Source organism: Setaria italica, chromosome III (genome assembly GCF_000263155.2).
Source record: "Setaria italica strain Yugu1 chromosome III, Setaria_italica_v2.0, whole genome shotgun sequence".
NCBI lineage: Eukaryota > Viridiplantae > Streptophyta > Magnoliopsida > Poales > Poaceae > Setaria > Setaria italica.
Genome location: NC_028452.1, coordinates 48,867,584 through 48,892,956, shown reverse-complemented (window position 1 = coordinate 48,892,956; position 25,373 = coordinate 48,867,584). Strand labels below are relative to the sequence as shown.

The 25,373-nt window shown below is 44.1% G+C and overlaps 2 protein-coding genes and 1 long non-coding RNA gene across 4 annotated transcripts; 2 read left to right on the top strand and 1 right to left on the bottom strand.

Moving 5' to 3' along the window:
- The first annotated feature begins 31 nt into the window (after nucleotides 1-31).
- LOC101758766 lies at nucleotides 32-5,865 on the top strand. Its single transcript, XM_004963114.4, has 3 exons — nucleotides 32-693; nucleotides 3,058-4,438; nucleotides 4,910-5,865. The coding sequence occupies exons 1-3, from the start codon at nucleotides 110-112 to the stop codon at nucleotides 5,426-5,428; spliced, it is 2,484 nt and encodes an 827-aa protein (XP_004963171.1). The 5' UTR covers nucleotides 32-109; the 3' UTR covers nucleotides 5,429-5,865.
- Nucleotides 5,866-9,708: 3,843 nt separating this feature from the next.
- On the top strand, nucleotides 9,709-11,999 carry LOC101758490. 2 transcript variants are annotated; one of them, XR_002676802.1, is made up of 4 exons: nucleotides 9,709-9,733; nucleotides 11,168-11,388; nucleotides 11,490-11,691; nucleotides 11,858-11,999. It is a non-coding gene; the product is annotated as an uncharacterized LOC101758490 (long non-coding RNA). The 2 variants fall into 2 exon arrangements; XR_214973.2 differs by lacking the exon at nucleotides 9,709-9,733 and adding an exon at nucleotides 9,805-9,989 and having other exon boundaries at nucleotides 11,858-11,998.
- A 7,057-nt stretch (nucleotides 12,000-19,056) lies between these two features.
- On the bottom strand, nucleotides 19,057-24,111 carry LOC101758075 (cationic amino acid transporter 2, vacuolar). Its single transcript, XM_004963113.4, has 14 exons — nucleotides 23,689-24,111; nucleotides 22,722-22,923; nucleotides 22,534-22,618; nucleotides 22,284-22,424; nucleotides 22,073-22,191; nucleotides 21,885-21,981; nucleotides 21,366-21,538; nucleotides 21,211-21,277; nucleotides 20,766-20,924; nucleotides 20,317-20,569; nucleotides 20,118-20,226; nucleotides 19,908-20,020; nucleotides 19,733-19,808; nucleotides 19,057-19,633 (listed from the first exon to the last, which is right to left on the bottom strand). Exons 1-14 carry the CDS (start codon nucleotides 23,807-23,809, stop codon nucleotides 19,471-19,473), a joined length of 1,878 nt encoding a protein of 625 aa, XP_004963170.1. The 5' UTR covers nucleotides 23,810-24,111; the 3' UTR covers nucleotides 19,057-19,470.
- Between the last annotated feature and the right edge of the window lie 1,262 nt (nucleotides 24,112-25,373).

Below are 25,373 nucleotides of genomic sequence, written 5' to 3'. Positions count from 1 at the left end.
TCACCTAAAGCCACCGAGAAAGCATAGGCACCTAAAGCATACTCCAGTTTGGGCGACACAAAGCCACCGAGAAGGACGACAGTGGTCCAAGTAACAATCAACACGCCCAATGAACGTGGCATACCCATTGAGTAATCTTCACTTCATCCCACTCAGAGTCACTGATAATCCCTCACGCGTCCTTCTCCCTCACCGTCTCATCCCGCACCCCGCACACCAGGCGGCCGCCGCCACCTCCCCGAGACCCCGAATCCCCCTGTCCCCCTCGCTCCCCGCGAGGCCGCTCCGCTGCCCGCCCTCGCTCCCCGTGAGGCCGCGTCCTCTTCTCCTCGAGCACACCAAAGCAAGCATGGACCAAGGAAGTTCTACGTGTTGTTGCTTCTCCGCGCTCGTGTTGCTGCGCGGCGCCGAGGTTGCGGCGCGAGCGGTTCTGAAAGAATCCCTCCGGCTGCCCGGCGCCCGCATGGTCAGGCGGCAAGCGAGCTGGACCAAGGACGCAAACAAGGAAGACATACCGGAGCTGGTGCTGAACCGCTTGCTGGTGGCGGAGGTGTTCCTGCAGATGCTCGCGTCGGGGTTGGGGACGGTCGCTCTCGTCTGGGCTACAGTGGTGCTGCTCGGCGGATTCTCCACCATGCTCGTGAGATTGGATTTCTGGCTCACCACAGCTATCGTCTTTGTAGAAACCGCCAGGTAACGTGCTCGCATATATGCCTTGCTGTTCTTTTTTTCCCCTTCCCTGGACCTAGTGTTTTTCTTGATTTTGGAACAAATTTTCTTTTGGAGGATTTCGATCGGATATCGCGCATAACTTTTTGCCTGCCATATTACGCTCGTTTTTAGTGAACATCTACATATTATATTCTGCGAAACCAGATTACAAGATTTAAGGAGAAAATCCCTTGCACATAAAAACTACAGAAGATGTTCTTTGTGAACTTTTTACTTTTTCCCCACAAAACAAAATTTCCAAATTAAATGAACTAGTCCATCAACCGTGTTCTTGCACAGGCTACTATTTTTAAAAAATATTATATTTGAAAATTATTTAAAAATTAGACCCTATCTAATAATAAAAATTATTTACCTTACTACTCTCTCATTTATTTAATACTCTAACACAATACTCATAGATGTGTATTTATTTTTATCCAGTTATGATTGATTTTTTAATTAGTTATTAGTCTATACATTTTTCCATCACTTCCTCGCATACATGTAAATAATTGTCTACATGGTGACACATATATACATTAACTTAGTATTTCTATATTAACAATAACATAAATAGGTAATTTAGAATCAGTTATTTACTTTTTGGATATTTCTATCATGCATAAATAGGTAATTCAGAATCATATAATTGTTTACTTTTTGGATATTTCTGTATGATGAACATGACGATAATTAGATTATGGTTTAGGTGTTTACTTTAGATTATTTTTAATAACAACACACGTGTAACTTAGATACAAATCTTGAATGGTATTTAAGTTAACTTTTGTAATGATATGCATGGGTAAATTAGATGAAGATTATGGGTTACTTTATATTACTTTTTATAATTGCAGAGTTGGGTACTTTAGAGTTGGGTTATTTTCATAATGATAGTGCCAGGTAACATTTTAGAAAATATAATAGATCAATGACTATGATTATTAGAGTTTACATGATTGGTGTTCAATGCTTCTGATTTTTTTAAAAAATTAGAATTTATATATTTTTTTCTAGTAGCATGTCTCGTGAGAATTAATGCGGCCACATTGCTAAAAAATGTTATCTTGAGGCTTAAGTTACCTCTTATTTGTTAATATTATAACACAATACTTATACATACATATACTTCTTCCGATTGTAATATATTTTAGTTAGTAATTACTCTATGACGTTTTCATTCACATTTATAATCTTTATCTTTTTACTTTTGCATCGCAGGTTTGTACTTGAATATATTTAATGAACCCTAAGTTTGAGCTATAATTTTAAAATCTAAATCTATATTCTCATCACTTCCTTTGTGTATTTATAAATGGTAACATATATCATGCATATATAGCTTAATTATTATATTATATACTACTTCCTCCGTTCTTTTTTATATGTCATATTAGGTTTGTCCCAAGTCAAACTTTTTCATTTTTGACCAAATTTATAGAAAAATATAGCAACATTTATAATATTAAATTTCTTTTATTGAATTCATTATGGAATATATTTTGATAGTGCATATATTTGAAAGTATAGATATTTTATATTTTGATATAAACTTGGTTAAATTTGGAAAAATTTGACTTAGGACAAACCTAATGTGACATGTAAAAAAGACCCAAGGGAGTAATAGTGTAAGAAATAGACAATTTAGAATCATATGTTGATGTAGATTGGTGTATATTTTTAATGAAGACGACTTGGATTTAAATTTAAAGTTACCTTATCTTATTTTTAATAATAGAATATGTGGGTAATATAGATGCAAATTTAAAGAGTTACTTTAAGTTATTTTTTAAATATTAGTGGTGGGCAATTTAGTTACAAATTTAGAGGGTTATTTTAAATTATTTTTTATAATAACATAAGTGGGTAATTTAGATAAAGATTATGGTGTTATTTTAGTTTAATTTATATAACGGCATAGGTGGGTAATTTAGATACAGATTTAGGGATTACTTTAGGCTTTTTTCATAATGACATAGATGGATAATTTTTTAGAAAACATAATAGATCCAATGTCCATGATGATTTGAGTCTACCGATTGATGGCCGGATGTTTTGCTTTTTTTGAGAATTTCTGGGATTTTCTTTCTTTTTCTAGAGTGTCCACTCAGAATTTTAGGTGGCTTCACTTGGAGGCTTCAAAATAAACCTCCAATTAGTAATGGTAAGATTTTCTAGAGTGTCCACACAGGATCTTAGGTGACTTTGCTTGGAGGCTTCGTAATGAGCCTCCGGTTAGTAATAGTAAGATAAGATATCAACAATCCTAATCCCATGCATGGTTCATTAAATACCAATGCAATCATGCACAAAACACGAGCTTAACTAAAGGTCTGTTGTCAGAATCGTCGGCTACAACTCGGCGCCCGAGGCCAAATTCTTCGTCGATGTTCCGGCGTCAGCTTTCTTTGGAAGGAACATTTTGCAGATCGGAAGTGCGACTGGTTTTGTAGGACTAATCACTATGGGGCCAGCACTGATTGCTCTTGCTCCAATTTTCGCAGCCTCTGCCTGCATGACGCTGTCAATTTGGCGTCTGTTAAGCATCGATGGTTACGGTGGCTCCAGTACTGAATCCAGCAATGCCAATCTAAAGCCAGCGCTCATCTTGTTCTACGCCCTGGTGCTCAGTCAAGGTGTGTTGTTCCTGATGTGGTTCGTAGTTGCTATGAGTCGTTCAGCACAAGCTAAAAAATTGCGTCAGTACTTCAAGAACGAAGAGATGATAACTAACAGATTTATTGCTAGCACACTCGACACCTGCGTCGAGAAGGGCGTAGTTAACACCTTGAATAGGACTGTAATCACTTTTGCGGAAGAATTGCTGCAATCTGAACAAAGTGGTGACCACGGTGTTGCAGTCTCAGTGCTACACGTTGTTGTGATCGAAAGGAAAGAACGCAGAGCTGGAGCAATTGAGCAGATTTGTTCTTCTGAACAGTTGGTAGGCATGCTGTTTCGGTTGCTAAGCTCGAAAAGCCCCCTCGATCTCGATACCAGGACACTTGCAGCAAAAATCGTAAAGAAGCTATCAAACAAACTGTATCTAGGTAACATACCTGGAGCAGCCAACGTGTTATCATCTATGCTTGATGCGTGCTTCATGGAAACAAGAGCACAGACAAGCCACAAAACTGGAGAAACTCTAGTCAGCATCAAAAGTGATAATGGAGAAATCATTGTTCATGGCCTTCAGATTCTTTGCAAGCTTGCTGATGACCCAGGGAACTGCACAGAGATGTATAACACCAAGGATCTTGTGTCCAAGATAATAGCGTCACTCACTCATGGGCTGCATAAAGCCATTGCCAGTGAATCTGCAACAGTTGAGGTTGTGATAGCATCCTTAGGTTTGTTAGTCAAGCTTACCAGCAGGACAGGTGAAAGCAGTACAGAATTACGCCGTACAATATTGGATGATAGCAGAACAGTCGGCAACATTCTTTGGATCTTGAGCAACAGTAGCCACACAGACATGAAGATACTAGCAGTGAAAATTCTCACGACGCTTACTTTGGGTCAATTGTCGAAAAAGAGAAAAAGGCTTATCTTGAGTCAGGTAGGGAGCCCAGACCTTCAGCAGCTGGTCACAATGTTGAGTGATGATGGAAACTCCAAGGAGAACAGAGCTGTGACAGCACAATTGTTAGCACAACTGTGTGCAAATTCCAGAACATCTCATGACAGGAACCGCCTCAGACCAATCTCCAGTGCATTGTCCACGGTAAGTACATAGTACCATTTTAATTTCTTGATAGATTTTTTGCACTTCAGTACCTGGGTTCAATATGAAAGATTCAGATTCACGTTTCCCATATTCCCATGTGGTATTTCTTTTATTGTTAATATCTGTAATCGAGAAATGTTAATCACTGGATTAGTCCCAACATGTAGCCCCCAATACAGTATTCAGTTTAACCTTCTGTTTTCCAGTTTAGTCCAGAGCAGAATCAACCTGACCAGAGGTAACAACATTCACGTCTCATGCTCACTGAGACAAGGCTGAATAAATTGAAATGTCTATTTTGTGAGAAATATAGATGCATGCGAATGAAATGATCTGAAACATAGCATGTATCTGTATCATAATTTTCAGTAGTATTTCATAATGTAGTTGCTTTGATAAGTCGAAACATTTTTCTGTTACCCAGTATTTATAAAAGTAATTAATTCTTTCTTTGCTGTTGGTATATAGGTTCTGAAAACTATAAGCAATACTCAATGTACAAATGATGATGCCGACACTTGGAGATTTCTTGGGTGCTTCTTAGGCCTCACCATGCAGATTTGTGTCAATCTTGGCGTTGGTGCAGATGCTTTTGCTACTGCGGTCAAGGAGATTCCAGAGGAGGACCTTGTCTTGGTAAAGAAGCTGAAGGAGATCGTTGATACTTGTATTGAAAGATTATCTAGAAATAGTTGTATGGACGGCGAGAATGACATTTCCTTAATGATCATGAAGGCCGCTGCCAAGTTGGCTACGTGGATGATGAAGATGAACCACCATTACATCACGCATTTTTGCCAGGTGAACATTCTTGAGAAACTGGAGGACGCCACGAACGCCATGGCAAAACTGGAAGAGTACATGATCTTAACCGGAGGTTGTCCTGACGGGTCTGGACGCCACGAGACGCTTTCATCACTTGTGAAAGGCGTCAAGGATTTAGTCTCGCAGCAGCAGGCTTGGGCGCATATGCGTCAGATTGTCTGAACGCCGGGCTATTGAATGTACTCTGTTTGCCATGCATGTTCTGTTATCTCTGTATCTTGGTTCGAAAGGAAACCAGATAAAGAACTAGTTTACTGTGCGGCATCTGAGATTGAGAACCAGGCGCAGACACGGCCGGCGGTACAAGCGAGGAGCAGCGGAGGCCGGAGGCTGCGCGAGAGGTGGAGGCGGTGGACCGGCGGCCGCGGCGAACGGGCAAAGAAGGGGGGAATCCCGGAAATAGCACCGGTCTCCGACAGTGTTCACGAAACAACACTCTTTCTCATTTTCTCTCTGATTACCAAAGAATTGATGTTTGGTACAGGGAGGCTAGGAGGCCAAGAGTATTTACAGTATAAACTTAGTATGTAAGATAAAGTGGACCTTGAGATAATGGGTATATTAAGTAACATGAAATCTATTATATCCGAAATTCGTGATTCCACTTTTTTACTGTACATAAGAGGCGGAAAACTGGAACCCAACAATCATGAAAATGATACACGGGGCAATTTGGTCCATTTGTAAGTGAAGAAGGACCAAAGTTAAATATAAGATTGGAAAAAGGTAAATGCAGTGTGTTTTGGAGATCCATCTAAAAAACCAGTGCTATTCTCTGAATTCGCATACATCTAGTGCTATTTCTTGAACACCATGTCAAACTAGTACTATTTCCTGGATTTCCCCGGCAAAAGAGGCAGCGTCCCACCCATGTTTTGTGGGTGCACGCGGTGACGTAGAGGATCTGAACAGTTCGAAACAATGTGATCTTCGACCATCAACCTTCTTCCCTAGAGGCGGTTTAAGCAGTGTTTATCAAGGAATTTGCTATGGTTATCCACATGGCAAAAAAAATACTTACCTAGAATTTAGGAATGGCTTTATGTAATTCTTTCCTTTTTGTTGTTTCTGTAAAACTTATTTTCTATTTATAATATATAACTAGTAAGGGGTCACACCCCTCCTGTTTAATAAAAAACAAATAGAAAAACAAGACCAAATAATCTTCAAAAATCACGAAAATTTGAACGATAGCTTCCAATCGTGTCAGCTTGAGCAACATCTAAGAATAATTAATGAAAAGTCAATGAAATAGCCTCCAAGATTCATGAAATTTTAACTATAGTTTTTTTCTAATCATGACGAGTGTTTTCCCAAAAGATCTCCTAAAGAATAACAAGACTTTCACCACAAATTTCAAGAATTTGGTAAACAACCCAAGAGAAGGGCGATTTGGGTGAAATTCAAATTCTAAAGTGCTTGTGCATGGATTGTTTTTAGGACATATGTCCCAGCATTAAGTTGCCCCCAAGAATCTCATCCAAAAACACAGCCAAACTCGAGATAAAGTCACTCAAAAATATATAGGTTCGAAATCTCCCTCCCCTGTAAAAAAAGAATTGAAACTTTTCAAATATAGAGAGGAGCACGACACTTGAGCACGAAATTGATCGTTGTATCACTTGAAGATGTATTATTACAATTTACAAGTCACAACTAGGCCAATCAAAGCTCTAAATGGAAAAATTCAAATACAATAGTCTCTCATCTTTCCTTGTATTTAACCCTAAGAAAGCCATCTCAACCACACAAATGAAAGTCAGACCCTTAACGAAACAGGTGCCCCAAAGGACATTGCACGCATGTATATAGGTGTTTGATCAAAGACCTAAACGTCCTTACACAAATCACTCAACCCAAACACCCCCTTGGTTAAAAGCGAAAAGCCATTAAACAATTTTGTTACTTTGGGGACGCCTGGTTGCTGGCCACAGCCCGCCACACCACAACCTGTGGTGGCTGTGGTGGTCTGAATCGGTGCCACAGCTTGTGGCGTGGTCAGCTGTGGCTGCTGACCAAACAAACCCTTTATCCGATGGACACCACCTTTTCACGATATTGCTTCGTCTGAACGCAAGCTTTATGAGAACGCAACATGTTGACAAACTCGTCGTTGCCCGGTTTTAAAGCTCAAACCAACAAACTTGATGCCCAATTTGGAGACCCAAAACGACAAACCCGTACCCGCCGACTCCCGGTTTTGAGGCCTCAAGTGCAAACCCTCCGACGACTCATTTTGAGGCCTCAAGTGCAAACCGCTGGCAGCAATGCCGAATCCATAGTCTTGCACATCATGAGTCAGGAGATATTTTCTCCAGCACCTTCTGATTAGCCAAAGCATAATCATATGTACACACATATGCAACATGTTATGCACCACGGAAATTAAAAGCTCCAAACACCTCAACACAATTGCTAATCATGTAGCATACATGAAGTTGACCAAAGTACAACAACAAATTACCAGAACTTAGACTACTGCATCCCTCATACGGGAAGCCTTGCGGCCTCCTCCTCCTGGTCCAGCGCAATGACGTCGTAGAGGAGGTAAGCCGCCGTTGCAGTCCCGAGCCAGACGGCGACGGCGGTCCACCAAGACAAGCCGGCGGTGAAGTTGTAGAAGAAGGAGGAGGAGAGGAAGGCGGCCAGCGCGACGGCCGCGTTCCTGAGGCGGCGGCGGAGCCCCGGGCGCAGCGCGTGGAGCCTGTGGAAGTAGAGGGCGGCGTAGAAGAGCGCGGCCGCGAGGTACATGGCCATCCACAGGGCATCGAGCCGGCCATCGTGGAGGATGACCATGGCGAACAACAGGTGGATGAACGCCACTGCTACTGCTGAGAGCAACATGGTCGAATCCATCACAGAGGTTGAGGCAGCTACTCCAACGAGATCGATCGACTTCGACTACTCAAATCACAGAGGTAGCTAGAGTCGGTTCAGGTACTTTTTTCAAAGTGCCGCGCGCGTCGTTTTATAGGCGGTTGAGGCGCTTGCGAGCGGAGACGAGTTGCCGAGTTGGGAGTCGCCTGCCACTTGGCCGCCTGAGAGACGAGTGCCACGCGGCGCTTTCTCCTGCATGCGCCGCTGCTTGTTCGCCTCTCAGCACATACGGCCGCTTTCAGGGCCCTGCTCGATCACCGGCCCGCGCAGGCCTCAGCACATACGGCCGCTTTCAGGGCCCTGCTCGATCACCGGCCCGCGCAGGCCTCAGGACATACGGCCGGGATGGCACGGCGGCCGGGGGGACGGACTCACAATTCACAAACGTGGTGTAAGCGGATATGTTTTCTACCGGGAGACGTGGACGACCGGATGTCCCTTTAATCGTTACGCGGAATGGGAGTAGGTGGGAGGGGTGCCAAAAATAGCTCTGGTTGACTCTAGGATTGAATGTGTGCCCAAAAATTAAACACTGATGTAGACAACTGTTGGAGCAATATTTTTTTTATACTAGTACCTAAAATCGAATTTTAGGAATATATTTTGGGTACTTTTGGAGACGCTCTGATGACTTTAATAGAACTAACAATGAGGCAGCTGATGGATGGAAAAAGTAGACGGGACAGTTTGGATGTATCAACAAGTGCGCACGCATTTTTCATCAGCGCCATTGGCCATGGTGTCTCGAGGTAGCTGATGGATGGCCTGACGGGGGGCCGGAAGACAACCTTGCTCTCCGGAGTGTCGATGATCCCACGATAGTAAAAGAATAGCAAGGTGATGCAAATCTAATATCTTACGGGGGAAAAATACACAGCACCAACTTGATTACTTGAAGATCTCCACGCACATATATATCTATACCTATTATTAAAGCAAGTAACGCCTCTGCCTGGGTTTTCGTACGTCGTGGTCATTTTGCAAAAAAACCCCTAACGTTTTGTGAAATCAACCCGCAGTCCAATTCTGAAGAGATAGGGGGCTCGGGTGGAAAAAGGAGGGAAGGGAGGTGGTTAAGGGGAAAAAGCTTCTTCGGGGGATTGGGCGTGCCCCCGCGCAGCCCCTGGGCGCGGCGAGGGCGAGGGGCAACCCGGCGGCGCGTCGCCGACCCGACCGCGCCGCCCTCCATGTCCCGCGCCGACCGAGCCACCCCTTCCCGCGCCGCCCCCTCCCCGGCCTCGGCCCCGGCCGCCCGCCTCGGCCGGGGGAGAGGGAGGAGGAGCCGGGGGAGAGGGAGGAGAGAGAGAGAGAGGGGGGGGGAAGGAGAGGAGGTGGGGACCGGAGGGAGGAGGAGAGGAGGCCTGTGGGCGCGCCGCCCGCCCGCCCGCCACGGCCGCGCTCGAGTTCCTCCGCGCCTTCGAGCAGCACCGCCGCAGGGCCTCCTCATCGGACCCTTCCTCCCCACGCCCCCACCGCGCGTCGCTCTCCTCCTCGTCGTCGCGGCCGCGGGGCCGGGGCAGGCTCTTCCCCGCCCTCTGCGACCACTCCCCGCTGGCCATCGTCCTGGCTCGCTCCGCCGCTTCCTGCAAGGTCCGTTTCCCCTTTGTGTCAAGCTAGCTCGGTAGCTCTGAGCAAGGCTAATCGTGCGAAATGACTCCTTGATTGTTTACTCGAGTGTTGGTACTCCCATTGCTTGGATTTACTGCAGAATTTGAAGTTCACCTCAGATTTAGATGATTATTTACCTTTTGTTATCCGATATGTATTACACGAGGAGGAGGAGGTCGTATTACAGGAGCCAGCGGTGAATGTTTTTATGAAGCTGTATGGGTCAACTTACTATAAGGTGCATAGTGGTTACTATTTTTCTTATTTCATAACCATTTATCTTCTCTCACATGTGAGATTTGGATCAGAAGGGATATCTTGATATGTCTGTAGCTTAATGATCAAATTTTTTGTGGCAGGAATAGAGATCTGAATATGCATCTCTATTGTACTATGCCTTGCTGCTTAACCAGTCTATCAATACTCCATGTCGCCATACATGTATTTTTTTTCTTGGATCATGTTTTGCTTTGGGTTTTACCTTAGCATTCCTCAGTGATCTTCAGCTAATCTGAGAGTCTTTTATTATTTTGTTTTTCTTTTGAGGTAAGGTTTAGATAGGTGGATGCTTTTAAAACAATGAATCTGTTTAAGCAGGTTCTAGAAATTGGCATAATGGAAGCCTGCAGTTTGCAGCCTACGTATATGCCAGTTTCAGTGTTTGTTCATGGGATGTTCTGATTTGCCTCTTTGCCAGCCTGATGATTACCTCTTCAATAGTATAATGGAGATTGGAATACACTTGACCGTAGAAGCTGGCTTGGCCGCTGTGGTGGACCATATACTCCCTTCGTTCTAAATTACTAAGTCCATCCATCCATGTAAATATTGTGTACTGCCTGTTGTAATTCCATCAGTGGTTCTTAACAAAAATGCCAGCTTGCATTCTAGCGTACATTTTCTAGCTTTCTTATTAATTTATCTCATTGTTTACCCTTTTTTCCACGTATTTGAATTTTGAGCTCGTTTGGTTGCTATGTTGTGTTGAGATACAATTTTGGTGTCGATGCATCTTTCCCCCTTGTACTGTTTTGCATCAAATTGCATGATGACATACTAAGCTCTCTTCATTATTTATGGGGATCCCTTATTTATGTTCCAGTAGAGCATGGGCAAATCTGCATGATGTTGTTTGATTGTACAGCGATAGAGTAATATTTGTTCACATCTCTCCTATGTGTATAAATTTTCCTGTTGAGAAACAATATCCATCCAACTCATATAGCCAGTATACATAATGAGAATTCTTGCAGTTCTGAGCCTTGTGTAAGGTGTTCATGTAGTTGGAGGTATATAGAAAAGTTTCAAATTTTCTTGCTCCAGTAGCATTCTACTTGTAATATTCATTTTCAGATATACACTACAAGTTTCAAATTTTCTAAAGTGATTTATGTTCTCGTCTCTCATTTTCTGTAGATATAAGCGCCTACTTTGCTCGGTTGATCTTTCAAAGGATTTCTTCTTCAGCTACTCTTACAACATCATGCGCAGCCTTCAGAAGAACATAACTGAGAAGAATACTGGACATTGTTTATGAAACAATGTTTGTATGGAATGAATTTCTGACACGAGCAATTCGGAATCATCTCAAGAATACCAGTTGGACTGTTGCCTTAGTCCATGGATTTTTTAAACAGGTATGTTCTTTTTGGGACAACTAAGTTTAAAATTCTTTTGTTAGTGTGTTAATTGATCCCTCCTTTAAAATTCTGATTAATGAGCTTATCCGAATCACCAGTACTGTCTATTCATCATCGAAGACCACAAGTAGGGCTGCTGCTAACTCAATGCCACCCAACTTAGGCGTTTCACTCCACGTCTCATGACCTGATATATAGTGAAAGCTTGAATAAAGGGTTTGCAAAGGCATGGCTTTGTATAACCTGCTGACATTTTTCAGTTTGAGCTGCTTCAGGCTTTCCTGAGTCGAACATTTGCTCGTAAGTCTCAGCAGACTGTTATTGTTTTTGTTCAGTTCTTCTAATTTATCTTCTGTATGTTGCTGATACAGAGTAACATCATATAGTCTGGACAGTTTAATTGTTTTCCCCCAATGCTTAGTTATGAAATTCATTGCTATATTTTTTCTGTTTTAACATTCCTTAGCAAGTAAGTGTTGGGCACTAGATCGGGGGCAATGGAGGTCAGGACGAAGCTCTATCAGGCTATCAGCAACCAGGACGAAGCCGCCATGGATGCCTGTGCAGAAACACCACCTTGCAACGACGGGTCAAGCAGTTGCGCAAACCGCAAAGAATGCGTCAATTCTTTTGGAAGCCAACCCCGTCACTGGCACCAACGATAGGAGGCAGCAGCGAGGTGAACTGTATCAGTTTAATTTGCTTATTTTTGCTCATTGGCTTTTGTGTGCATGGTTGAAAACCACTGGAAAATATTACGGGTCGGAAATTGCGCAGACTCAGCGACTCGCCAAGTGAGGTCTTGTTATATTTTTATTTTCTCGTAGGGTACTTTACTATATATGAAAAGTCCAATACTACTAAAATAAAAAAGTTACACAACACGATAAAAAATTTGGTGCACTACACGACACGATAAAAAATATCGCGCGCTAAGCAACATGTTTCGCCATAGCAACGCCGTAGCAACGCACGGGCATCTTGCTAGTTATATATAGAACACCAAAAAGTAGAGGAGGTCAAACACAAACGGACAAAGGATAGGCAGCAAAGACACAAACTGCACTCGATGCGGGGCAGGGTGGAGTGATGTCACGACAGTCGGAAGGGTGGAGTGACGTCACGACAGTCGGAACGATGGAGGGATGTTTGGATATTAGGTGCTAAACTTTAGCATGTTCGGATGCTAATTAGTAGGATTAAATATGAGCTAATTATGAAACTAATTGCAGAACCCTATGCTAATTCGCGAGACGAATCTATTAAGCCTAATTAATCCATCATTAGCAAATGGTTATTGTAGCACCACATTGTCAAATCATGGACTAATTAGGCTTAATAGATTCGTCTCGCGAATTAGACTCCATCTGTGCAATTAGTTTTATAATTAATCTATGTTTAATACTCCTAATTAGCATCTAAACATCCAATGTGACAGGTGCTAAACTTTAGCAGGGAGTATCCAAACGGGACCTGAGTTTGCACTTCACCACGGGACGGCCGACGGGAATGGGAGCCTTTAAAGAATTCTTCCCAACAACAAGACCAAGTCCCAAAATCAACTCACACATCTTTCTTCTAGAATTGTCAGATCCACAAAGCCAAGGGAGATGTTATTGGACCTAGGAACAACACTAGAAAGCTCTTGATACCTAGCGGAAGCAAACACGGAGAGAGCAAAAGAAGAACCACAAGCTTTAGAGAAAAACCGGAACCACTTGAGCCAAAACTGTAGCTTCCTCTTTTCATCAGACAGCCTACAGGAGCTCCAAGGAAAATAGCAAAACTCGATCAAATGAACTTAAAAAATTACGATATTTGAAACCATGACTTTCCAAGACCATCAAGAGCCTATTCCCAAGAGATCTTCCCAAAATAAGAAAGTTGCTGTTGACGCCAGATTTTGACACGTGTAAAATCGGCGTTGGAAGTGGAAGAAATTAGGAGATGCGGCGAGATACAAGGGCGACGATTGGAAATCGGCCGATTGGTGCTGCAGTCAAGGATCGGCCAATTAATGCTACAGTCGAGGGTCGGCCGATTAATCCTTGGAGTTCCGTCTCGCCCGACCCCTGAGGCTTGGGATCGGACGCGCCCGACCCTCCAAGGGAGGATCTCTACCTCGCCCGACCCCTGAGGTTTGGGATCGGACGCGCCCGACCCTCCAAGGGAGGATCTTCGCCTCGCCCGACCCCTGAGGTTTGGGATCGGACGCGCCCGACCCTCCAAGGGAGGATCTCCGCCTCGCCCGACCCCTGAGGTTTGGGATCGGACGCGCCCGACCCTCCAAGGGAGGATCTCCGCCTCGCCCGACCCCTGAGGTTTAGGATCGGACGCGCCCGACCCTCCAAGGGAGGATCTCCGCCTCGCCCGACCCCTGAGGTTTAGGATCGGACGCACCCGACCCTCCAAGGGAGGATCTCCGCCTCGTCCGACCTTAGTTCCCAGGGTCGAAATGAGTCTGAGCCCTCGACATGTGGGTCCTGATCGGTTACCCCCTTGCCAAAGAGGTGATGGGCCGATTAGGAGGATGGAATAGTTGGGCCGATGTGGGCTTAAAAAAGATTATGAAGATGAAGAGGGGGTCAGCCCATGAAGCGCGTGAAAATAGTACGAATCGTACTTGTAAATATTCATTTTCTGTTTAAATTTAGGGATAGAGTTCTAGTCGGATAAGAAGTCGTCTGTACGGGGCTATAAATAGCCACCCTTGTAGATCTGTAATCATCATCAACTCAATACAACAAACTACTATTTCCTCGTACTTACTTTCAAGCAGGCGACTTCGCCAACACTTTTCTTCTTTTCACGAGTTCGTACGGGTTGGCGGGGCTGCATCAACTTGATCTCCGGCCAATTTTGTAAGTTCCGCTTATCGAGTAATATCTAAGCTTTAACTTCGAGCGCATCGCTGTCGTTTCGTTTAGATTTATTCATCAGTTATCGATATTTACTAGAATTCTAGGTTTTACCTGTTGTTCTAGTTTTATCATCAGTTATCCAGCTAGGAGTCAGTAATTTCGGCTTTCTTTATACTTCGCTGTTTAATCTACCTATTTCATACATAGCCGATTAGATCTGTTCCTAGTGTTGTTACTGTAGCGTTGTTTAGATTACTCTAGTAGTTTTCTTTACAAACGTTGCCTGGTAATCGGTTGCATCATAGCCGATTCCTTTATTACTGCAAATCGGCCGAATCGCTGATAAGCTTTCTTGAGATCGGAACCTTAGCCGATCGCAACCTCTGGGAACTGACACATTTATTTCCTTACCAATCAACTGGTCAAATTGGCTGGCACGCCGCGCGAACCGCACCAGGGCGATCACCCGAACAGGAGCTAAGCAGATTCTCCCGGGTCGTGTGTCCGACTCTGGGAATTCGATCAGTTGATTTCTAGCGCCAACAGTTGCAAAAACCAAAACTTCTTATTTTCCCTGCGCAGGTCAAGATCCAAAGAAAAGGTAAACTCGATCAAATGATGTCCAAACTTCACGAAATTTTAGCCAGAGGTTTGCCCAGAAGCGGTGAGTCTTCCTCCAAAAGATCTCCTCGAAAAGACCAAGACTTCATCTTGGATTTTATGATTTCGGTCAAAAGGGGAATTTCAGGGAAATCCAAATCCATACCAACTTAGTGAGGGATTTGAGGGGGAATCAGGTTGCTCACAAGGATCCCAGCAACAAAAATCCCCAACAGATCTCACGGGATTTGAAGCCAAACACGAAGAACAAGAAATCCCCAAAAATACCTCCAAAAATACCGAAAAATATAAATTTTAGATTCAAAGAGGATATAATAAGTGAGCACGAAATTGATCTTTGGATTGCACTCCTACCCTACTCAAGCTTTGGCTGGCAAAAAGATCAAATCAAAAATCCTCTCATCTCTCTCCCTCTCTCTCACCCAAAGGCTGTCACCAACAAAATGAGAAGCCCACTACCAAAGAGCCCAAGAGATGTGTAGCTGCCCCAACAGCCCTCTTCACATATATATAGGCATCTGAAAATGACCAGAATACCCTTACATGAAGCATACATCTCAAATACCCCACAGGGTAAAACTGTCCAACTTTTTATCGGTACATCGGACGGACCCGGCGCCTTCACGACATCGCTTCGCCTCGACGCAAGCTTCGCGATGGTGCCACACATCTTCTGACTCAACGTCGTCTGACCGTACCGAAGTCGCCCATCTCTCGTATGCCCCACAAGGCGTGACTCACCGATGTCGACGCGTGTCCAGCCTCCGCCAAGCCTTCGACACCTCCAAGTCTTTCGCTCCCGATCCTAGGCCGCCTACTCGACTCGCCTTTGTCCCGCTTGACTCGACTGATGCCGTCTCCATCCCGTTCGTGTACTCTTGCTCTTCCGTGCACCATGTGGATCGCTCATGACTCCGCCCGGACTCCTCGGGTCCCTCGGTCCAAGCCTACTCGTGTCCACCCTTTACAGCCTTATTTTATCGGCATGAACCTTTCGCTTGACCTGACTTCATGCCGCCGACCGCCATGTCACATCCTACACCTGCACATCACAAGTCAAGGGACACAACACACAAGATATATTTTACACACACCACAACACAACACAACACACACAGCACAACACCTCCGACTAGCCGTTAGCATAATCAAGCACATATGACATATAGACTCAACCGATAAAAGTCTCAAATCATCCGGTCAATCACTCATCATAAATAGATCAAGATATATGTTAAAAAATAGAGGAGGTCAAACACAAACGGACAAAGGAAATGCAGCAAAGATACAAACTGCACTCGACGCGGAGCAAGATGGAGCGACGTCACGGTCAAACACAAACGGACAAGCAGTCGGAATGATTTGAGTTTGGACTTGAGATAGATCTCGCGTGCATTTTACGCAGAGTCGTTTCAGTTTTTTAAGTACGTTACTATTTTGAAAGCCGTTTGGTATGCACACGGGATTCATTCGCCGCAACCTTTTACCACAAGACGAAGTGTTTAACCTAAAAAACAGCTGGGTACTGGCGCATGCAGGAAGTTTGCTGGAAAGCGGTAACCAAGCAAGTCAGCTCCACTCGATCTTTTGCGTTTCCTCTTGGCCCCATCAGGGATCGATCAGGTCATTTCTGCCCATCAGGACAGCTACTAATTAGCGCATAATACTTTTTCTTGTTAGCAAAACCCGCGTTCCTGTCCTGTCACGTAGAACGAAACAACTTTTCCTAGACCCGGTCAGTGCGTGTCAGGCCTGGTGCGTGTACCAGCCGTCAAATAGAAGCAAGTTGTTGATAGAGTATTATACTAATAGATACTATTTACTTACTCCGTACTAGATCGTTTTGGATTTTCTAGGCGTATAATTTTTGCTATGCACCTAAATATAGTGTATGTCTAGATGTATAATAATAATAATAATAATAATAATATCTATGAACGACCTATAGTTTGAAAAGGAGGAAGTACCATTTAATATTAAAGAGTCTTCCATTGGTTAATTTAAAAGGAAAGTATCTTTTATGCAAGTTGATGTGTTGTGTAGGTGAAATGTATAAAAGTTACGTGCAAGGTGAGAAGTACGGTATTTGAATCGTACGTACCGTGTATATTTCACATGAAAATTTGAGTGACTTTGTAACTTGCGTGTGTGCAGAGCCTTCCCTGAATTTAAAATAATTTATTTTGACGAGTTGGTACATTGATGGGGTTTTGGAAAGCGATTTCCAGTAGTAATAACCTCTTGCGGCTTTAATTTGTGATCGAACAGCACCCTCTCAGGAAGAAGATGACGATGTTCCAGTTTCCGACTCGTCCGGGGATCGGAATCTTGGACCCAAACCAAGTGAAGACGGCACTGTTCCAGCGTCATCAGGCGAGCCCTCAGTATGGGTGCGTGATGCTGGAGGAGGAGGAGGCCATGGCAGCAATGGAAAGGTAATTGCATGCTGTGGGTCTCATCTATATGATTCTGGAAAGCATGCATGCATGTGCAAGAATTGACTAACACGGATGTAAAACAAAGAGACGACAATGTAAGCTCTAACTTTTATCTCTTGGCTTTAATTCCTCAACTCTGGGTGTACATGTGCTGTAGTGCGTTATAATGTTCAAACTGCGTGCAGAAAGCAATTAATCAATAAGCACACTAAGAACGAAGAAACCTTATCGCTCCCTCCCTCCATCTCAAATTACTATTCGTTTTGGTTTTTTTAATACATAATTTATAACTTTTAATATGCACCTAAATATATACTTATATGTCTAGATACATAGTAAAAAATATGCATCTATAAAAGTCAAAATAAATTGTAATTTGGGACCGAGGGAGTAGTAGCTAGTGTGCTGAAAAACAAATATATGAGAATTCGATTCACAACAAGAAATGATGAGGCCATAATACAACTTGGGCGGCGGCAGCGGTCGTCAGATTGGAAGCCTCACTTGGAGCTGCACCTGCACGTCGGCCGCCAGCTCCTCCCCGTCGTCGAAGTCGAACATGACGACGTCGTAGAACAAGGACGCCGCTCCCGCGAGGCCGATCGAGCCAGACGGCGGCGGCGGTCCACCACGACATGCCGGCGGCGAAGTTGTAAAGGCCGAGAGGAACGCGGAGGTCGCGGAGGCGGAGGGCGTAGAGGGTGGCGTAGAAGAGCAGGAGGGCGACGTACAGGAGCCATCCATCCACCGGGGCTGGGGCCCGCTGTGGAGTATAGGAGCGTGGCAAACAGCAGGTGGATGAACAGCACCGACAGCAGCATTGTCGATCGAGTAATCCATATATGGCATGAAGGGGGGAGCGAGGAGGATGCTGATGGCTTGAAGAAGAACGAAGTTGCTGTTGTTATGGGTGTCGGTGCTACGATGGAGAGGGCAGTGGGTGCTTTTATAGAGCTCCGGAGTGGAGCTACGTACGTGAACCGACGATGACACACAGTATATGTGTAGTAGTTTGTAAAACTGTACATTATTCACACGGCGGTTGTGTTGGGCACTGCACGTACGTCTAGAATATATGCTCGCCCGTCACGAGGTCAGAGATCGATGGTGATCGTCGACGACGCTCGTTTGCTTGAATGCGAGAGGGGTCGTCAAAGATCGATGCAGGCATAAGCATGGAGCCAGTTCTGCACATGCATGGTGCCTCCTGCACAAGCAAGAGTGTTGAGAACAAGACTTTGCTCTGGTTATCAGTAGGATCGTGACATTCTTGTATGCAAGACTTAGGTTTGTGATATGTTTCTGTTAGTTTGCAGGTGAATGCCAACGGCCAAGCTTGGAAGAGAGGAGGGAAAAATGTTCAAGCGTTCGGCTGTTGGGCCTGCACTTTCGGCCCATGGAACAGATTTTTTTCGCTTAAAGAGGAGAAAAATCTGTGATGTAGTAGCCCGCGTTCCCCTCGCCGAAAATACTACTGCTTGTCCTGAAGCTGCTCAATAAAGCTGGTAGAATTGCACGACGTACTGTGTTGTCATGTTCTTTTTTGTGTGTGTGTGTTGTGACGTAGCTAGTCTGGTTAAAATCTTGTGTGCTGTTAATGTATACTCAAACTCAGTTGCAAAGGTGAATTTAATTGCACGAGCAGAAGCTCTTCTGCTCATGTTATGTTCATCGTATTTCCAATTCCACCTGCTTGTATGACAAACAACAGGTGTAGAGTGGAGTTGCCTCCTACGAGACCACACTTGGTATTATCCACTATATTTTATAAAACTTTTAAGACCTTGAGGTACAATTCTTTTTGGATAGGGGACTAGAGGTACAATTCTTGGAAATTTGGAGCAAACTTGTACTAAACCTTACACATACCTAGACCAGCCTTCCTTCTCTAAACACCTGAAGTAATAATTCCATCTATAATTTTAATATTTACATTACTCCGACTGAGGAGCACACGTATGGTCGTGCATCACAATTTTATACACGTACATTTTAACAAGAAATTGACATATGAATTGAATTCTTCAAACCCTTGCCTGCAATGGCTTTATAATAGCTCAAACAGGGACTTGCTCCAGTCAGGGTCCTTGAGGTTCTGCGGAAAGCAGTTGAGCACATAGCTCAAGATAGGCTTCGACAATGTCTCTTTCCTTCACTCCTTAGGCCACAAAACCTGAAGAAGATGATGACCCGTATATCTCGTTCGCCTGAACCACAGGGACGTACACAACGTCCGTCAATGAGCTGTGGCTGCGACCGTAGAAGATGTACACGAACACCCCCATCACCAGCCACACCCCCACTCGCATCCATGTGCCGCCACTGAAGTAAGGCAAGGGTGAATCAACAAGTTCAGACATGTGAAACCATGTATCGATTCTGAACATGTAGTTGACAAGTTGGAAAGGATCAGACACTCACCCAAGGTTGATCAACAAGTATGTGTTTATCAGAATACACATCACTGGCAGCAACGGAACGAATGGGCAGATGAATCCTGCAGCAGCAGCAGCAGCAGCAAGATATGTAAAGGCCAAGTAAATTTACAAATATGATCTCTAGCCAAAGAGTGGCCAAGTGTGCTGTGACAAAGTACCTCCAGAATGGCCAAAGGAGTGTCTCCCATCGTCTTGGTCAATCCAGCAGAGCACGCCCAGACCAGTTAGGAGGAGTAGGCCACCAAAAGCGCAAACGAAGCATCTCACCAGGCTGACATGGGCATATGTTAGATTGTTGAGTGTTTTGCTTGTATGCAGGATAGTTTACTGTGGGAGTTAGCATAATAAGCTGAGTAGTTGGTACTTACAAGGGCAAGAATGTCGCCGAGGCTGAAGTTGTGAGGACCAGAACTCCTATGCAGACAGCTGCAATGCTGCAAGCAGCGATCTTGCGCCGCTTTGTCTCATCCAGCTTGCCTAAAAATCACCAGGCAGGTTTATTAGCTACCTTAACTGAAATAGAAATTTAGAGCATATTAAGTCAGACATGCAGTTTCCCATACATACTTGCGTACAGCTGCTTCTCAATAAGGGGGTCCTTAACTGATTCTACTACAACAACATCGCTAATTTCAGATGCCTCTTGTTCATGATCCTCATCTCCAAGAGTATCCCTCAGCTTTTCCTCATCATTTCCTTGGCTCAAACGGAATGATGAATGCAGGGAAGATGGCAGAGGTACCTCATCTGGAGGAACATACCTGAGAATCAAGATGGACACAGCAACTATAGTGAATGCGAGGAGCGTGCCTACACTGACCTGCAACCAAAAACAAACCCTTTTAGCTTCAAGCTACATTCTTTACTAATGCCTACACAGGCACATGCATACATTACTATGATCTCTGCCATGTTCTCCCCATTCTCTGGGGCGAAGGTTCATTCACTAAATTAACCTCAGATGAAGTACATATATAAGCCCGAATAACATGTTTTAGTGATTTGTAAATCCATACCATTCCAGCCAGTTGAGAGACATCCATGAAGAAAGCGAGAGAAGCTGCGCAGATGCCAGTCACAATTGTGCTTTTGACTGGAACTTGTGTCGTCTTGTGGACATCAGAGAAGAATGATGGTAACAGGCCATCTCGTGCCATGGCCATCAATATTCTTGGCTGTGAGGGAAGTAACATGTGGAAGTATAAATATCCATAGCAGCATAAAACGAAGTTGTCATACATATGCTGGTTGAGAGAACAAATAAAGCAGAACTGATAATCTATATCCAGATCATATGCCAATATTCTTCAGATGTTGTCTAGAAAGGGTGCAGGTTGCAGAATACAAAGGTAATATACAGTTAATCATTTAAAGCAGGTCTTATACAGTTGGCTCATTTTCCATTGACCAGAATTGCAGAAAAAAAAAATGAATGATTCATTGACTAAGATATGTCAGTACCTGTGGCAATATAGATCCCATCAAGGTTGAACAGAGGGCAAGAACAGCACCAGTTGTTACAAGGTACCTATAACAATACAAGCACAGGAACAGTCTCAGTGGGATGCACAGTTGCACACCAGATCATCCATGGTGAAAAAGGAAGCAGTCCTTACATTGCCCAGTGCATTCCATGTCTCTCGAAGGCTGATGAGATAGGGGTATCTGGGTCCATAGCAAAGTATGGTACCAGACCAACAATAACAACTGAAACCAGCATGTACAAGGAACAGCAAATCGACAATGCTGTTCCGATTCCCAGTGGCAGATCTCTTTGCGGATTTTTCACCTGTCAGAAATTAACATAAGGTAATTAGATTTTTCATTTTTTTGGATGAAAGAATTAGATTATTCATTGTTACAGTATATATGTCATGTATGCGTGTGTATGTTGGGCCTGAGCCCAGGCGTTTAGCGCCGGCCTGCCCGGGTTGGTTAGAGGGATATGAGGAGATCTTGATTGGTCCTGTTTCTATAAACCTCAAGATCTCCTCCCCCCTATATATATGTACACCTATCCCTCTATCAATCCAATCTACTATTCCACGCAATCTCATTGCTTTCATTCATTTGATGCCAATGATCCAGTAAATAAGAAGTGCCAAATCAATCAGGGAAACATGACGTCTCCTAACCTCCTCAGCAGTGCTGGCAACTGAATCGAAGCCTATGTAGGCAAAGAAGACAGTTGCTGACCCAGCAAGCATTCCATTCGCTCCATAAGGGAAAAATCTGAAATCAATGTAGTATAACTGTGTAAGTGCCCTACCTGCGGGCTTGAGAAAAAAAAAAGAAACCAAAGTATCAGGATTTTTAGCATTACCCGCCAGCAACCTTGTAGCCAACCCATCCTGTTTGAAAGCCGATGTAACTACCGGCTATAATAACAAATAGCATCACAAAGCAATTCAGGACTGTCACAACTCCTTGCACAAATGAACTCTGGAAAAAAAAAACCACAGAGAGGAAAGATCAGAGATCATATTGTTGGAGACAGAGTTGATAGCTATTGCTGAATCAGAGAATGTAGCAACCTCTTTGATCCCCACGCATAGCAGACCAGTTACAAGGAATACCAGGAATGCAGCACAAGGATCAACAACAACATCAAGCCATGGGATCTCATGGCGTGCTAAGATCCATGGCAGACTATCAGATCCTCCGAAAAATAGGGCCTGAAAACAAGGGTTAATACTTTTACTGTTTGTAAAGATAGATATGGAGATTCAACCATTGATCAATGTGCCATGTGAACAAGTCAGATGCAGGGGAAGTCCCACTTACTAAATTGGGAGATATGCCACGGGCAACAGCTGATCCACCAATTGTATATTCCAGTATCAGAGCCCAACCAATCAACCATGCCACTCTGGGTAATGAAAAATTGAAGAATGTGAGCACAGAACAGCAACTCAACAGCACAAGACATGCTCGAAATGAACAATGTTAACTCCATCATATCAGTAAATTACCCTTCGCCAACGCAGATGTATGAATAATGGTAGGCACTTCCTGCAGACGGGCAACGGCTAGCAAGCTCTGCATAACAGAACGCTGAAAGTGCAGCGGCTATTCCGGCTATCAGAAATGAAAGAGTCAATGCTGGCCCAGAATGCTCCCGAGCAACTGTCCCAACAAGAACATACACCCCAGCTCCAATCGTTGAACCGACACCTGAGGCATAACAGGATAACACAGGCACCATGATCAACACTTCCATTAATGAGATACTATAATTAGTAATAAAGACAGATGATCTTTTTGGCCTAAAATAGTTAGTCCAGTAAACGAGCCATCCCCGCATAGGTCTACAAAATTGCGGAAAACACTTAGCGGATATCAGAATCATGTTAACATTTCTACACCTTGCGGCTTGCGCTGCTTTATGAGCTAGATGATTTACATGATTAGCATAAGTGATGCACCATGGGCATTTACATAATCGGGATAAAAATGTCAGGAACAGTAAGAGCCCAAGAGGCCAAATGGGAAACCACTCACCTTACCAACACTGACCCAACAACAACCAAGTCGAACAGGTACACCAAGAACTAGAAAAGGCAGTATCCATTTCAGAATTCAGATTCCTTTCAACCTTTGCTCATGAGTAAGAATCAATGAAACATGAACTGAAAACTTTCTAAGTGAAATCTCAGAGTAACATAAATCTAGCTCTAGTTCAGTACGAACAGCTCTCGAATTCAGCAACTCATAGCTATATAACCTGCGTCGTTCACTCTGATTAAAAAAACTAATTCACAAAAACACAACAGGTTCTAACGCAGAGAAGCACCAGGATCCAAGCACAAAAGACGCAGCAGAGCAAAGCTCGCGTCTTTCCAGATTCCGACAAAATCCCAGCAAAGATCCACCAAAAATAAACCAAACAAAGCTCAAAGGAAGAACTGAAGAAGCAAGAGCTCGAAGAGAGGCCTCTACCGATGGTGACGAGCTGGATAACGGAGAGCTCCTTGCGGAGCTGGTGGCTGCTGCCGCCGGGGCGCGCCCGCTCGGAGTCCACCTGCTTCCGGCGCATCAGCGCCCGGACCCCGCCGCCCATCCCGCCGACCGCCCCCTCGAACCCCGTCGGCTCGCGCGCGGCCCCGCGAGGCACCAGCGACAAAGGCGCGCCTTTTACCGCGCCGTTCGCCGGCGGGAGCTCGGGGGGGATGGAGCTAGCTGCTCCTCGCGCGGGCTGCAGGCCTCTGCAGCTCCCCGCCGGCCGCCGCCTCTCCTCTCTCCCCTTGCTTGTTGAGCTCGAGCAGAGGAGATTCTTTGGACAGGATTGGGGGAAGACGAAAGAGTCCTCGCTGCTGCTGTTCTTGGATGGCGTGCCGATGGTGCTTGTGTCTTTATACGGTGTGCAGAGGATCAAGCCGGACTAGTAAATTCCAAAGCTTTGATTGGCAAGCAACGCGTACACTGCGGAGGATGGAAGGAGAATCTACGGCAGCTTGTGTACATGGTTAGGATGGTAATCAGGTCTCGTAATCAACTCTTAGCTCTGACTAGTGTCTCTATAAAATATAAATGCGAGTACGACGGCAGCTGATCGTCAATTTGTATTTCTGATTAGTGGAGTAAGCCAAGTTCATGAGCGTTGTCGATTTGAATTTTTTAGTATAAGGTATACTATAGTAGTATATATTTGTGATTATCAAATTTTTTGTAATTGTTTTTGTCACTACGAGTCTACGACATCCAGGTCCTTCGGCCTGTTCACTTCATCTTATCAACCGGCTTATCAGCCACCGAACAGTATTTTTCTCTCACAACAAATCAGCCGTTTCAGTTTTTCAGCCGGTTTATAAGTCCAGTCGAACAGGTCTTGATTCTGCCTAGCTAGCTGTGAGGCTCCATGGTAAATGATTTCACCATGGCACTCTATGTAAAAAAGAAAGGAAAAACGAATGATGTCATGTGAAACAATTTTGTAGAGTTTGACAAGTCATTGCATTACAAATTTGCAACTGCAAAGTACACGTGTACTGGTAGTGACGTGGCCAGAATCTACGCTGATAAGCCAATACGCTTTCTTTCTCTGCCTGCTTTCTCCTTGCATTGACCTTTTTAAGACACACACACCCGATAGAAATGCCGTGTTGGCATCTTATCTTTACCCCAAAAAAAAAATACAGTCTATGAAAGGTTTCCAAGTACGGCAAGAAAAGATATTTCAGGGAGAGGTTGGTTGGAGCCCATAAACAGGTTTTTCCAGTAAATGAATAGTGCCAAAAAAAAACGTCCAGTTTGGTCGCCCAACTGGGGTTCGTGTGGCACGTGGAGGTTGCCGACAGGGACCCGTGCAAGTTCGTACCCAAAATTTTTTCATATAAAAACTGTGTAAAGTGCGCGCGAACGGAGAGGTATACATGTACGTACGCATTTTCCATCCTGAATTTGTAAGAGCAGATTTTATTTTACCTGTTCAAATGTTCAGGATTTTTGAAATCGTCGGTTCAATGGTTATACACAAAGCACGAATTAAATTTTCCATTTGGGTGGCGTGTAATGCAACCAACTGGATTTGACAATGTGTTGCTACAGTAAACATTTGCTAATGATGGATTAATTAGGCTTAATAGATCCCTCTCGCCATTTAACCTCCACTTATGTAATAAGTT